Below are 14,226 nucleotides of genomic sequence, written 5' to 3' on the forward strand. Positions count from 1 at the left end.
AAATCAAATGTGCTGTATGTTTTTTCCCCTTTAAAAGATAGAAGCTTATTTAAGTCTAATGAATTATTGTAGTTAACAGGACTAAAACTTTTTACAGCCACTACAGCAGTTAAAATTCATATGGGCCTTATATTTATCTCATTATACCTCTTGTTTCTCTGTGTCCAAAACCATATATCACTACATAATTTCAAATTACAGGGAATAAAATATGATTTAAACAGAAATCAAATAGTGTATTGTAGTTGGTCGAGGGTGAATTCATTTAAAGGACAGGTTCACAATTTTTCAAGTCTGTCTTAAAACAAGTCAGGTGCCAAAATGAACACTGAAACATGTTTCTCTTGCCATCATCATTCCTCCTGTTCATACTGACCATTAGAGGATCCCTTCATGATGCATTTATAATGTAAGTGATGGGGAACAAAATCCACAGTCCTCCTCCTGTGCAAAAATGTATTTAAGTTTATTTGAAGCTGATATGAAGCTTCATCCGTGCAAATTGGTCAAATCAAGAAGATATTGTTCAACGTTACAGTCTTTTTAGTGCCAAATTTCCTATTCCTGTCACTAAACTTCCACTGCAGCTCAACAGGAAAATACTGTCTGTCAAAACACACATGACTAACTCAGACTGCTGAAGCCTCATATGAGCTTCAGATAAACTTTTAAACATCATTTTTTGCTCAAAACAAGGACTGTGAACTTTGTCCCCATCACTTACATCGTAAGCAGATTTGGAGGAGATCTTCTCATGGTCAATATGAACAGAACGAATGATTACAGCAACCAAAACCTGTTTCAATGTTCAACATGGTCACCTGACTGTTGTTTTAAGGCAGATTTGAAAAATTATGAACATATCCTTTAACTAAACTTAGCACAAAAAGTAAGGAAATTTGTGTTTGGTAGATTATTTCTTTGTTGTAACAATGCTCCTTGGCAATAAATCTTATACCGTTGGAAAGCCTGTTTATTTCCCTTTTAAATGGTGCCACATTTGTAAGAAACATGCATTTGTGGGATGAGCAGCAGAGCTAAGTATGTGGGTTTGCCAAATCTTCTCTGACAATGCCAAACAGCTTATTTTGCTGTTGCTGTTGACTCTTGTTTTGAGCTTCTGGTACCCCCTGGTGAGCATGGGCCCTGCTACAGTGGTCAGTAGGTCTCTGCTCCAAGAATCGGCATGCCACGTTTGACTGATCTGGATAGGGCCCGTGCGATAGGGCAACTTCAAGCTGGTGTTCCGCAAAACCAAGTTGCTAACTACCCATAATATTTTACATGGTTTTGAAAATTGAAATAGTCTTTAAAGTACTGTCTGTATACACTGTTACATATGTATATACAATGTGTAAATTATCTATGTACCAATGTACACTTAATTCTTGTACATCCATGCACCTTACTACCATAGAAATATCCATCCATTTCCACTAATGTATAGTGTGTAATAGCATATTAACATTATTGAACAGTGTATACTCAGCAAATTGTATATTATAGTCATGGTTATATCTCTATTTTCTATTCTACACTTTAATTTCCCCCTGATATTGATAAAGAACTCCATCTATCTATCTATCTATCTATCTATCTATCTATCTATCTATCTGTCTAAGTAAAGTACAAGTATCTTAAAAATTATACTTAAAGACAGTAAATGTATTAGTTTCATTTCACCAGTCACCACTAAGTAACTTATACTGTTAATCGCTGTAAGTAATGTTATAATCATTTCTTCAATTTCTTAGAAATCCAATTATTATCTAACGTAGCGTTAACTTTGAGAGGGGAAAGAGGGAAGTAACACAAGTTTTCTGCATTAATCTAGATTAAGACTCACCGCTCATTCATACGTAACACTACAAATACTGCAACGTGACTACAGTCTCACGTTGACGCTGGATTTTTCCAAAGCACCGCCCAATAAAAGCGTCCGCAGTGGTGAACCTATCGCACCCCGGCAGATTTAAACACTAATGATTCGAGAAGAGACGGCGGCGAGCGGGGCGGAGCTACACCGACTCCCACTGCTGCACAATCACCAGCCTGGCAAGCGAGGGGGGGGCAGGAAAAGAAAGTACAGCGTCGGACTACAAACGACTACATTCATTATATTGTGTTTAAATGTTTAATGATTTCAAGTTATATATGAAAAGCAAACATGAGACTCAGGTCTCAAAAAACCGTTACGGCATTTCCAGAGACGCCGAGGAGCAACCGCCGACGGTCCAACAAAGCAACGCCGAAACGAACGAGCCTATCGGTGACCGAGAGTCCGCTCCACAACAAGGTAAGCATCAACTCAAAGTCAAGTTTATTTTCTCAGACAATAACAGCGGATTAATCACCTAAAAGAAAATGCGTGTCTTAGCTACCCATTTCAAGAGTTTTCAGCTAATCGAGCCGTCCTCTGTGTACAACGGAGTTAGCCGGGTGCAGCTAACGGTAGCTAATAGCTCTCATGACAGCAGGGGTTGTAGCCAATTCACTGGTAACCGTTGTTGTTGTAGCCGCGGCTACACGATAAGAAGCTTTCCACCCGTTTTCTACTGAATTAGGTTGCTCGTATTTTCTTCGGAGTAACATAAATTATTGGTGTACGACCACCCAAAGCTGCTGCGTGACGTGGTTGAATGAATTATTACGTAAAAGGGGTGATATACAGTCAGTTTACAGATGTTTCGGTTTAACGAGTGACCGTGTTAACTGATGACTTTTCAGCCGAATGCGTCGTGGTTGTCGTAGTGACCGCTGTTGAAAACACCAACACAACACGTAGGTGTCCTTTTAAAAAGCCTTAAACTATCTTAAAATGAAAGTTCGATACACGCCTGGTCTTTTTTTGTCTTGCATAGTTTATATTAAATGGTGTCGACAACGTGAAGCATTCACCTTTCCTCCAGTTATTTTTCTGAAATTCATCTTTTTGAATGGTGTGAACATAATGACAAAGCAGGTTTACTGGTTGAATATGAGACACTTGACGATTGAGGATAACTGTACAAAACCCACAGATAGACCATAGCTACACTGTCAACTTATAGACTACGTTTTGTTTCCCACATTATGAGAAACGTTACCAGAGGTGAATGAGTCTTGCTGAGCACAATTTAACTTACGTAACTGGTTATTAGTAGATGATAAACAGGTGAGTATTGATTAGGCTTTCAGGAGGACACCTACGCCGTCACTACAAGGAAGTCGTCAGTTAACAGGGTCACTTGTTAAACTGAAACACCAGTGTATTAGGCTATATGAAGTTACACTTACTAACTGCAGTTAAAACTAACAGTCTAATAACAACCCTGCAATAATGAGCGTTTTCTGTTTAAAAAACAAAAACAAAACTGTTTTGCAGAGCTGTTGATTCAGCTGTATGGTCATTAAGGTGGTGCTGTAGAGTTTTTAAAGGTAAAGCTGCAACTAGTCCCAGTTTCAAGATATTCAAGCGCTTGTATCATAACATGCACAGCAACACAGCGAGTGGCACCATTGAAGGCAGTGAAATTTCGCTTTAAGTTCAAGCTCAAGTTCCAATTAGAGTATGAACTAAACATTTACAATCATTTAAAAAGGAGAGAGATAACTACGCATACACACATTATATTGCACAGTTTGTGCCTCCCATGTATCGGCATACATTCGTGTCACAGAGGTAACCAACCTAACCCAGAAGGTTGTTTTAAAAATTTGAATATTTCTGGTTTAGTTATACCTCTATAATAGTAAACTGATTATCTTTAGGTTGTGAACTGGTGGTCTGGACAAAAAAAAGTCTTTTGAGGACGTCACCTTGGGCTTTGGGAAAAATTTTCACCATTTTCTGACTTTTTATTGACCAAACGAATCGAGGAAATAATCAACAAACTAATCGATAACAAAAACAATCATTAAAATTAATCATTAACAGCCTACTCCAGTTGAAGCCTCTCATCTATTGGCACATATTCAAGTCACAGGGGTAACCATTGATTTATCTAAAAAATAATTAATCAGCAATGTTTGAAAAACCCAGGAGGTTGTTTAAAAACATTAAAAAAAACATTCGGTCCACTGCGAGACAAAAAAGATTTTTTATTTGTTTTTCCAAATTGTGAATCTGTTTCCTGTCCAGGTAGCTGGCAGGCTGCCATCTTTGTTTTGATGCAGAAAGAGAGGAGCAACTTGGGTAAAGGGTTAAAAATCTTTATTATGAGTCAGCAGACAAAATATTTGTGTCATCCAGATAATTATAAGAGTTTTTGGGGGATTCTGTAGATACCTTCAGAGCAGTAGTTTTTAAACGACCTTCAGGGTTTTTCAAACACCACTGATTAATTATGTTTTAGAGAAACTGATGATTACCTCTGTGAGCCGAGTGACTGCTAATACTCGAGAGGCACAAACTGGGGCATTCTGCAGCTAACATTAACGATTATGTTCATTATCGGTTAATTTGTTGATTATTTCATTGATCACATTGGGTTTGGATACAGACTGTTGGGTTACAGACTGTGTCACCTGTATTGTAAAGCACGTGGACAGTGACCCACTTTGTCTTTGTTGGTTCTGTATTTTTCAAATTAAACACGTTGAATAAGTAAATATCCAACAGCACACCAATGTTTTAAACACATTCCCCCAATTTTAGAGAAAAAATATGTATTGGACCAATGAAATCAATCATATTCAACTCTTGGCTCCTGATCCTCAGCAGTCAGTTTAAATCTACAACATACAGACGCCAACAGACGCTTGTAATCTTCCCCGGTGATGCTCTGCTGAGGTTTATGGCTTCATCCCTGCGTGAGGTTGTGAGCTTCAGGATGTGCAGCAGCACCGTGACGTGATGTCCGACAGAGGATTAAACAGCCCAGTTACATATGAGAGAGGGTCCCAGTAAGTAGGTCACCAGTTCACTGTTGTTTATACTTACGGAGCGAGCAGTGTTGTAAGTTTTAATACGGCTCAGATGTTGGTATCTTAATTTGGTGTCACTTGAATTAAAGAAAAAAAAAAGATCATAGCATATTTACAAAACAGAAATAGGTTTCTGGTAGTGATATACATAAATTATTCACAATAAATAGTGATGCATGATCTGTACACTGGTACAAATACTATAATTTCATTGGTATCTTTTATTAAATATCTTGATGGCATTAAATGACAGATGCAGGGATCAAATATCACTTTCTATTCTCTGGGGATAGACGGATTACAGATTTGCTATTTTGAGTTTAATTTAATTTGCAAAGACTAAAAATGTCGTCACTTTGTGCGTCCTTTGTTTACTGCAGTCTGCAGAAAGTAAAACTCTTAAACTGCTCCGTGTTGTCGTAGTTTAGCCTTTTACCCTTTGTGTCTGTTTCGTATTTAACGATGGCACAACTGCAGCCTACGTGTCAGTGTTTGTCTTTTCAAACTGCTCAAGTTTTATGCACAATGTTGATCACAATCTGTGAAACTAACAACATTTGTGTGTGTAAATGTGGTATTCCTGATTCTTTCAAGATACATTTGGCATTTTAGAGATGTTTTCACACAGATATTAGGGTTTATTTCAGATTATTAATTTGCAGTAATATACACACAATAGAGAGTTACCTTAACGGTGATACTGTTATTATTATTGGCTACGTGTAGTGATAGTACATTATTGTGAGTTACCCCCATCATTCCCACTGCTGCAGTGAAATAGCAGGACTTAACTGGGCATTGCGCTGCTGGATAAATCTTCAGGACAACATCTGTGGTGGTGTTTTTGTTATTATGGTCTAAATACATCTGAGACAATCACACTGGTTAGTTTCATCAGTTTGACATCAGGCTGACGTAGTGATGGGTATTGATATTGATTTCCTGAATTGATTCAATTCCAATCACAAGGTCCTGATTCAATATCGATTCAGTTTGGGATATTTCAGTTACAAAGCCAATTTTGCTTGGACATGAAAGAGATTCTCAGAGACCTAATACTGTAAATTGTACAAAGAACCTTCTAACCAGGTGCATTATTAAAATGCACCTGGACAGTTACATTAATGTACTTTTTATTTAACATGACAAACACACTGCAGCAGTTGACACAGTATAGTTCAACTCTACAGTCAATGAGTATTGAGTGCTTTCATTTAGGGCAGTGTATAAACAACAACTTAAGATTTTAAATGGAATCACCAGGCAGCCAGTGTAAATAAAGTGGTTACAAACGTAATCTAAAAAGTTTTGGCGGTGCCTGCAGTGGAGCAGCAGCTGTCATGTTCAACAAGATCTCACATGGCCAGATCTTGCGCAACGAGATCTACAGGTTTTGTTTTTTGTTTGCAGGATGAATCGTAGCTCCACAAAGATGCGGAAGTCAACTTCTTTGTTAAGTTGGATGCTCCAAATAGCTACATTTATTGTAATGTGAAATAACTTAAATGTTTTCCTGTCACATTACAGTTCATCTGCAAAAATGTTTGTACAACTGACAGTGCATCCATCTACCTAACTGTCAATCATATCTACATAAGTACTGGTTTTCTTTCTCAAAATGTTCTTGTCCTTTAAATAAGTTCTGAGGGCACCAACAGTCATCCTTTAAATATGTTCACATGTGGCCGTTCTGGTGGCTGAGTGGTTAAGATTCATACCGTTTATTTGCAACATCACTGCTCTGATGGAGACCTTTTTGTTACGTGTCATCTTCCTCGCTTTCACTCTTTGTTTCCCTTCTGTCCATAAAGGCTAAAATACTCCAGAACAATTTTAAAAAATATCATCATATCACATCAGTTTGAATATCTATTAAAATATTTAGTTAAGATTATTGTAGTACTTGGTTTCGCACGTATCTGCCGTCTCTAGCTGTTAATAGATGTTCAGAGGTCAATGAAATAAGTTAATTCTGAGTAATCAGAATCTGCACAACAGAATTTAATGATCAATGACACAGAAGAGACGTTCCCTGTCAAAGACTTGATGAAGTTGTTTTTAATTTATGACATCTCATTCTTACTGCATAGGTTGAAGAGACCTTGGATAATGATTCAAACCACTCAGATGAAGACATTCCCACAATGACGCGGCGACCGCTGCCCCGTGGCCGGGCAAGGAAGAGAGCCATCGCTGTCGAGGACAGAGAAGCGGGTAACAGTTTTGCAATAAGCAGCTTCCACTCAGAGGTCAAAGCACAATGTGTGTTACTCTCAGAGATGCTTCTTCTGTGTTTGAAAATGTTTTCCTGAATCTGAATTCCTTACACTGTTCCCTGCTGTTGTTTCTGTGTCTAGATTTGTCCTTCAAGACTCCGATCAGGCCGATCATGCGTCATGAGCACATCCTGTCAGAGATTAACTCGGTGACTCCTCGTAACTCAACAGCCAGAAACATCTACACGCCCATCGTGCGTTTCCTCACACCCAGCAAAGAGAGTGAGTAGAGGCAGCTGTCCTGGGGGTCAAAAGACTTTGAACAGTCTTAACATACATGAATTGAAAACCTCAAGAAGTCACCAACATCTCTTCCAGACATTTCATGTACGTTTTATGTTGTGGTACATTAAAAATCCAATCCAAAAGACACTTTCACTGCTTTACTGTCTGTGCTGTTCTTCTTTTCTTATGACAAAAGTGCCTCGTAGAGTAAACTCACTAACCAACCACAGCATCAATGTACCAACATCTCTGGTGGCTTGTGGCAAATTCCCATCATGAGTGCATGAAATGGAAAGAACAATGTGATCTTCTTGAGCTGCTCGTCAGGCGTTAATGTGGCAAGTTGACAGTTGGTATTTATTTTATTGGGAGACGATCCAGTATGAGTCATTCCTAAGAGTGTAACAATTCTCCAAATCCACGGTTTGGTTTAGACTTTGACTTTTGTGCCACAGTTGGGTGTTTGTGTCTCACTTTCAGTCTCGGTTTCAGAACCGTCACACCCCTCGTTATTCCCCTCTGAAAGAGTCAGAAACAACGTTCACACTATAAAGCTCTTCAGTAAATGAGTCTCACTCATTGTTTTGGTTTTTACTTCATGTGAGAAGCTTCAAAGTGCATCCATGTTGTTGTACGGTGCAGCTTTGTAGAAAAATCAATTGTATGCGTGAGCTTCCATCATAATGACAAAATTTTCATGTATCATATAAAATTCATCTTTCTTTCTTTTATTGGATTTATGTTCTTTTCTTTAATTGTTAAGCAGCTTTTCATTAAAGGAAATCTCAACATTATGGGGAAGAATGAATTATGGGAATCTGACATCAGAGATAAACAGACTTGTGTCGTTTACAATCTCAATCTTGTTTTTGTTTTCTATCCAGACGTGAAACGTGCAGGTACAGGAAACAACGTGTTGATGAGCCCAGAACAAGGTGTGTTTGGTTACGGCTCCATTGACCTTCTGGCTGGAGACGAGGACGAAGACGTCTTCAGTCCGTAAGTTTAACACTCACTTTGTTTTTATAATAGCAACAAGCTTCAGTGTCCTCTACTGTTCATCTAACTTCATCCCAGATATTCTAGTTTTTCATAATCTGGCAAAGTAAGTTACAGACGTTAAAGTCCTGATTTCTGTATAACCAGTGTCGAAGCTTATCACCAGTTCCCTGTGATTCTTTCTCTTCTTAATGGCTCCATTTTCTTTTCCAGCTTCACCTTCATCAAGAACATACCGTCACAGTCCCAACATTCCCAACCCAGACTCAGAGATATTCCCCCCAAGACCAGGAGCACTCCAGAGGCCACACTGGTGCTCGATCTGGTGAGTTCAGTCCTCTGGATCTTCTCACTCGCTGCACAGAGACGAAACATTTTAGATACACAAATAACTATAATGGACTTTGATGAAGCAGTTTTATATCAAGGTCCAATTACGAGCTTCTTTCCTGAACCCGATCAAAGATACGATTCGGTTTGATTGTCATCATGTGACTTAAACTATGGAACTTGGTTCATGCTGTTGAACTTGAGTTTGTATCTACAGGCACTTTTTAAAATGTATAATGCATAATGACTTCTATTAATAACAAGATTCATAATAATAAAATATAAAATATGAACAGTGACAGTCTATTAGCAAAGTATGGATAATTATTGTGATTGGTAGGATGAGTGGCCTCAGACAGGTAGAACGTTTTTGATGCTGGTAGAAGTGATAAATAATCTAAATGATTTGATGATTAATAAATAAAATCACATTATAAAGGGAACTGTAGTGATGTGGATGTAAACCAAAACCAGAGAGACTGAAAATGCACAAACAGCAGCTGAATCTGCTCCAACAGATGACGTTCAACCACAGAGGTTGAAATTGTTTTTATCTGTCTTAAATCTTGGCTTTTAGGCCTAGTTCACACATACACAGGTATATGTGAATATGTAGCTTTTTCTATCCGTTTTGACCTTTCATCCACACGTAAACTGCGCTTTAGGTCACTGAAAACAGACCTTAACAAAAACTCCTCCCAGTGTGAAGATTTTCAGAAACTCTGTTTCAGTGTTGACGTGTAGAAAAGGAAACCTGAGCTTTTGGCTTGTGGTGTCAGACTGTCTGTGTACACCGTTATCTCCTTTGTTTACATAATGGACACGGCCAAAATAGTGCTGGTTGTAACCTTGCTAGCAGGACTTTTTATATGTTGAAACATAAATGTAAAGTTACTGTTCCACTATATGGAGGAACAGATGTGTCAGAAAGCATTACGGAGGTCACTGCTACACTGCTGGCAGCCTGACAGAAATACCTTTTTTTCAGGCTCCTGATTGGCCAACATGGCTTTAGGGTTATATCATCACCTGTTAGTTTAGCGTTCTCTTGACCGCACTTCAGTTGTGTTTGTTTTTTTTTTTTCATTTTTCATCTGGACAGAGATTTTTTTAAAACAGTGCTTGTGTGGGCGTTTTTTTTGTTTGTTTGTTTTGTTTTGATAATGAAAGGAGGAAAAACTCAGGTTCAGATTTTTTTTGTTTGTTTTTTTTTGCTCTTATTTCTATACCTGAGATACCTGTTAGTAGTACATGTTACCCTGTCACATTGTGAAACAGGAGTTTGAGAACATAAAGATCTTTTATTGATTATCAATTTTACAAAAGGAAAAATGTTCAATGTGCATCTGTTTTGGTTGGAGAGATAACTCGTGTTAACTGGTCAGGATGTAACCAGGACGGGTGAAGAAAACATTGGTCGTCATATTACAGTTGCTGTTTACTGTTTTAATGTGGTCAGTTTAACCAGAGACTGTGTCCTGTCACTATTACACCATAATGACAAGGCAGCACTGAAATAGACTTAAGAATGAGATGGAGGACAACAGTGGAAATAAACCATTTGGTTTTATTCTGATTTAATCCTCAATGGTTGTACCTACTGCTGTGCAGAGTTATTGTGTTTTAATCATTAAATAAAAATCAATCAATTCCTGCGTTTCCAGGAGGAAACCCTGATGTTCAGCTCTCTGAACGTGATCGAGGATGCAGAGTTCACCTTCCACACAGCTTTCCAGGACCATCAGTACAAGGTGAGATTTCACTGCCTGCTGCAGTTCACAAACAAAACTGAACAGATAAATGCAGATGAAGAACTGAGTGAAAGCGAGATGGAAGAATCACATCTGTGTGGAATGTGGAGAAATACAAAAACTAACAACAGCATCATCTGCAACACGCTGTCATTTGTTTTATTTGGTTGTCAGTTGAAATGAATCAATGATTAAATGTAGTTTAGCATGTTAAGCTCAGTAATTTCAAATAGTTTGTTTCAGTACTAAAAGGTGAGCAGGGACCAATTTCAGAAATCCTCAGTGGGACGTTACTGTATTGATTATCAACCACTGAACAGCAGCGCATATTTTCATGGCGTACCAAAATGAATTGGAAATGGTTTCTGTCTAGAGGAGAATAAATTGACTTCTAAATTCAATGTTTTCCTTGGAAAATGGTCGATAGTCACAAATTATGTTTGATTTGTAGTTATTGAGCTAAACTGTGCAAATCCTCTGATAGTTTAGAAGTGTCACAGCTGAATGTAACACAAGAGAGTCTCTTTAGTATTGTAGCATGTTAATGTAAACTCGCTCTAACAGCTGTGATATTAAGTTGTGTCCTCCAGCCAAAGACACAGAAAAGAGACGTTTTTAGATTCAAAAACCTGCAAAGGCGGCAAAGCAAAGACTAAATAAAGTATTTTTTTCCACAAGAGTTCTAGATGATTGAATAGCAACTGAGGAGAAAATGGAGAATATGTGTTTAATTTAATCATTCCTGCTCCTCTGTTATCAACAGGTGTACATGGTCCTACGTCCACATGTGAGGGAGTTTCTGCAGGCGATGGCGAAAGTCTATGAGGTACGTGGAAACCAAGAAGCTTATCTGATTTAAAATGAGTGTGTCTGGTTGTTTATTGGTGCAAATCATGCCACAGTCTCACTTTGTTTTCAGTGATGATCATCAAGTAATGTTTTTTTCTGCTAAAATGGAACTGAAAAACATTGAAGGCTGGTCTGATACACTGTTCTGTCTCTATAAACACTCCACTCACACCTCCCACTTTATTTATCTCCTATTTATCTTATTTTTATCTCTGCAGAAATGATAAACGTGTCTCCACCGGTTATATATGTGAAAATAAATTAAACTAAATGTGTTCGTGGTGTCCTGAAGCTCCTTCAGTTCTGGTTTGTATGCAATCGGCTCCAGCTGCTGTTTGTGTTCTGTTCCAGCTGTTTGTTTACACATGTGCAAAGAAGGAATACGCTGAGAAGATACTCGACGTCCTCGACCCGCAGAGGAAACTGTTTCGGTGAGATTCTGCTTCCACTTGTGTTTCATAAACTCTTTGTTTGACCGTAGAGACGTTCACTCCGTCAGATACTGTTAACGTGCTGCTGAACTGTTTAATATCCGTTTGTGGATTTATCTGATTGTCATCCAGAGTGAATTACAGTTCATGTTGTATGGTGAGGACGACAGAAATGAGTGTCTCCACCTGATTCAGATAATAAATGTTACATAAAAGAAAGTGTTTTGATGTGTTGCTATTGCAGAAATCAGCAGTAGATACTGACACACTTGGCTTAAAGCAACAAGTGTGTATATTTTAACAAACGTCTTCTCTTCAGGCATCGTCTGTATCAGGACGACTGCGCCTGCGTCCTCGGCCACTACATCAAAGATCTCAGCAACCTCGGGAGGGATCTCGCCAAGACGGTGGTTCTGGACAACACACCTCACACCTACCCGTACCACGTAAGCACCGCAGAGATACGAGTTTAAGCTCCAAGTTTAAAATCTGAAAGTCTTCATAGAGATGCACTCATTTTATTGCCGTCCATGACTGCTAACATCCACTAACCTCTCAGATATTAATGAGATGGTTTTAATTAGTCTTTAATTAAAATTCCTCCATATTAGTTCTCTGACAGTTGTATCATCACACAACAGTGAAAACACACAAAACAGTTTGTATTAAGCTAAGAGGTTTTTTTTGTTTTTTCAGCTGATGAACACGATTCCCATCAAGAGCTGGTCCGGGGAGTCGGAGGACAGAGAACTGCACAAGCTCATCCCTTACATGGAGAAACTGTCTGCAGCGGTACGTCTGTCATATATTCACCTTCTGTGTTTATTCCACAGATGTTTCACACAAGAGTCGCAGAAATCTGTTTCTGTATCCTCAAATCCCCCCCATACGCACAGATGAGAAGCTCTTCTCCTCTAATCACATCCTCTGCCTTTCATGTTCATCATAGTTCATTAATAAAAACGTGTGATCCAGTTAATTACCTGATGCTCAATCATTATAAATTGAACTGATGAGTAGTTTCTCGATCTTTTAGTCTATAAAATGTCACCACAATTTCTCAGAGCCCAAGATGACGTCTTGTTTGTCAAAAACAACAGTTAAACAGTTAAAAACTTGAATATTATGATAAGATATTCAATCTACAATGAGAAAAAAGCTGAAAAAAAGCAGAAAATAGTCACATTTGAGAAGCTGGAACAGAGAATGTTTGTTATTTTTACTTGAAAAATGACTGAAACAGTTAATTATCATAATTGTTGGAGATTCATATTTTGTTGATCAGTTAATAGTTGGTCTTCCAGTAGAAATCGTATCGTATGTCGATGTTACAGGTTTGTTTACTTGGCGGTTTGAATAGGTGAATAAATCAGCTGGTTATCTGCAGCAGCATCTGTTCTGCCGTCTTTCCTCCTCCGGTTTCAGCGCGCTGTCTGAATATCTCCTGTTGTGTTTTTTCAGGAGGATTTTCGGGAGGTGCTGAAGAAGAGGAAGGATCACTTCCACAGGCTGCTGTCAGAGGACTGATACGACTCTCCAAACCTTCCATTTTAACTACTTTACTTGACTTTCACAGCTCATGTTTGCATTTCTTTTTGCTTTTGGCTGAAAGCAGAATCTCGCTGGAATTTGTTAACCTGAAGCCTGTTGCGTCGTGGTGGACCTGCACGCCTCCCATGTCTCCCTGATGACTTTAAAGAACGGCAGACTGGTATTTCAAACATGCCGGTCCCTCATCACCAAAACCCCCCTTTTTTTCCCCAAAACACATTCCACAAGGCAATAAAGCCAGTGTATGTGTTTACAAAACTTTAAATATGTTGTAAATAGTCATAATTTTTTAATTTATTCATTATATTGCTAATCAACTGCTGTTAACCCTGTATATTTTAGATATGCTTTTTTATGCAATAAAATTACCCTGATAAAGGGAATATAAACGCTTCTGTCTGTCATGTTGGTTTTCCTCACAGTGATGTTAAATTAAGTGTTATTATAATAATAATAATAGATCTGCATCTCTCAACATGTGAGGTGTGATTTAACATGAATCTGCTCCAGATTGATGCAGATCAGACTGTAGGATGTTAAAACAGACGGCTGTTAATATTCAGTGAAGTTACAGTCAAACGATCTTTTCACTGTTCTGTGTCAAAATAATTAAATGATTCATGTTCTGTTGAACCTCCAAACAACCAATCAGACTCCCTGAATGACAGTTTGGCAGCTGCGAGTGTTTCATCAGTCATAAATATAAATTGGGGTTTTGTTATGTTTTTTTCTTCTGTGGCTCCACAACAGTCAGTGCTACATACTGGCCTCTTTTATTTCCTAAAAAAATTTCTCTTCCTGCTACTGGAGAAAAAAAAAACCCTCATCACTTCCTGTGCAGCAGGAAAGAGCCACCAGAAAGTGAAGTTTCAGAGGAGCAAATGGAAAAGATGTGTTGAAATAGAAAGA

At 38.3% G+C, this 14,226-nt stretch overlaps 1 protein-coding gene across 1 annotated transcript; it reads left to right on the forward strand.

The window, feature by feature from the left end:
• The first annotated feature begins 1,997 nt into the window (after window positions 1-1,997).
• ctdspl3 (CTD (carboxy-terminal domain, RNA polymerase II, polypeptide A) small phosphatase like 3) lies at window positions 1,998-13,707 on the forward strand. The gene is made up of 11 exons (XM_042417840.1): window positions 1,998-2,296; window positions 6,996-7,119; window positions 7,263-7,403; window positions 8,291-8,405; window positions 8,619-8,730; window positions 10,400-10,486; window positions 11,250-11,312; window positions 11,687-11,766; window positions 12,086-12,212; window positions 12,463-12,558; window positions 13,228-13,707. The coding sequence occupies exons 1-11, from the start codon at window positions 2,168-2,170 to the stop codon at window positions 13,291-13,293; spliced, it is 1,140 nt and encodes a 379-aa protein (XP_042273774.1). The 5' UTR covers window positions 1,998-2,167; the 3' UTR covers window positions 13,294-13,707.
• Window positions 13,708-14,226: the final 519 nt, after the last annotated feature.

Source organism: Thunnus maccoyii, chromosome 7, assembly GCF_910596095.1.
Source record: "Thunnus maccoyii chromosome 7, fThuMac1.1, whole genome shotgun sequence".
Classification (NCBI taxonomy): Eukaryota; Metazoa; Chordata; class Actinopteri; order Scombriformes; family Scombridae; genus Thunnus; species Thunnus maccoyii.

What these genes read in the sequence shown, in the direction of transcription:
- ctdspl3 (XM_042417840.1), top strand. Translation starts at nt 2,168, where the DNA reads ATGAGACTCAGGTCTCAAAAAACCGTTACGGCATTTCCAGAGACGCCG. An exon ending in AGAGTCCGCTCCACAACAAG is followed by an intron (nt 2,297 to 6,995) that starts GTAAGCATCAAC and finishes CTTACTGCATAG; the next exon opens with GTTGAAGAGACCTTGGATAA. An exon ending in CGATGGCGAAAGTCTATGAG is followed by an intron (nt 11,313 to 11,686) that starts GTACGTGGAAAC and finishes GTTCTGTTCCAG; the next exon opens with CTGTTTGTTTACACATGTGC.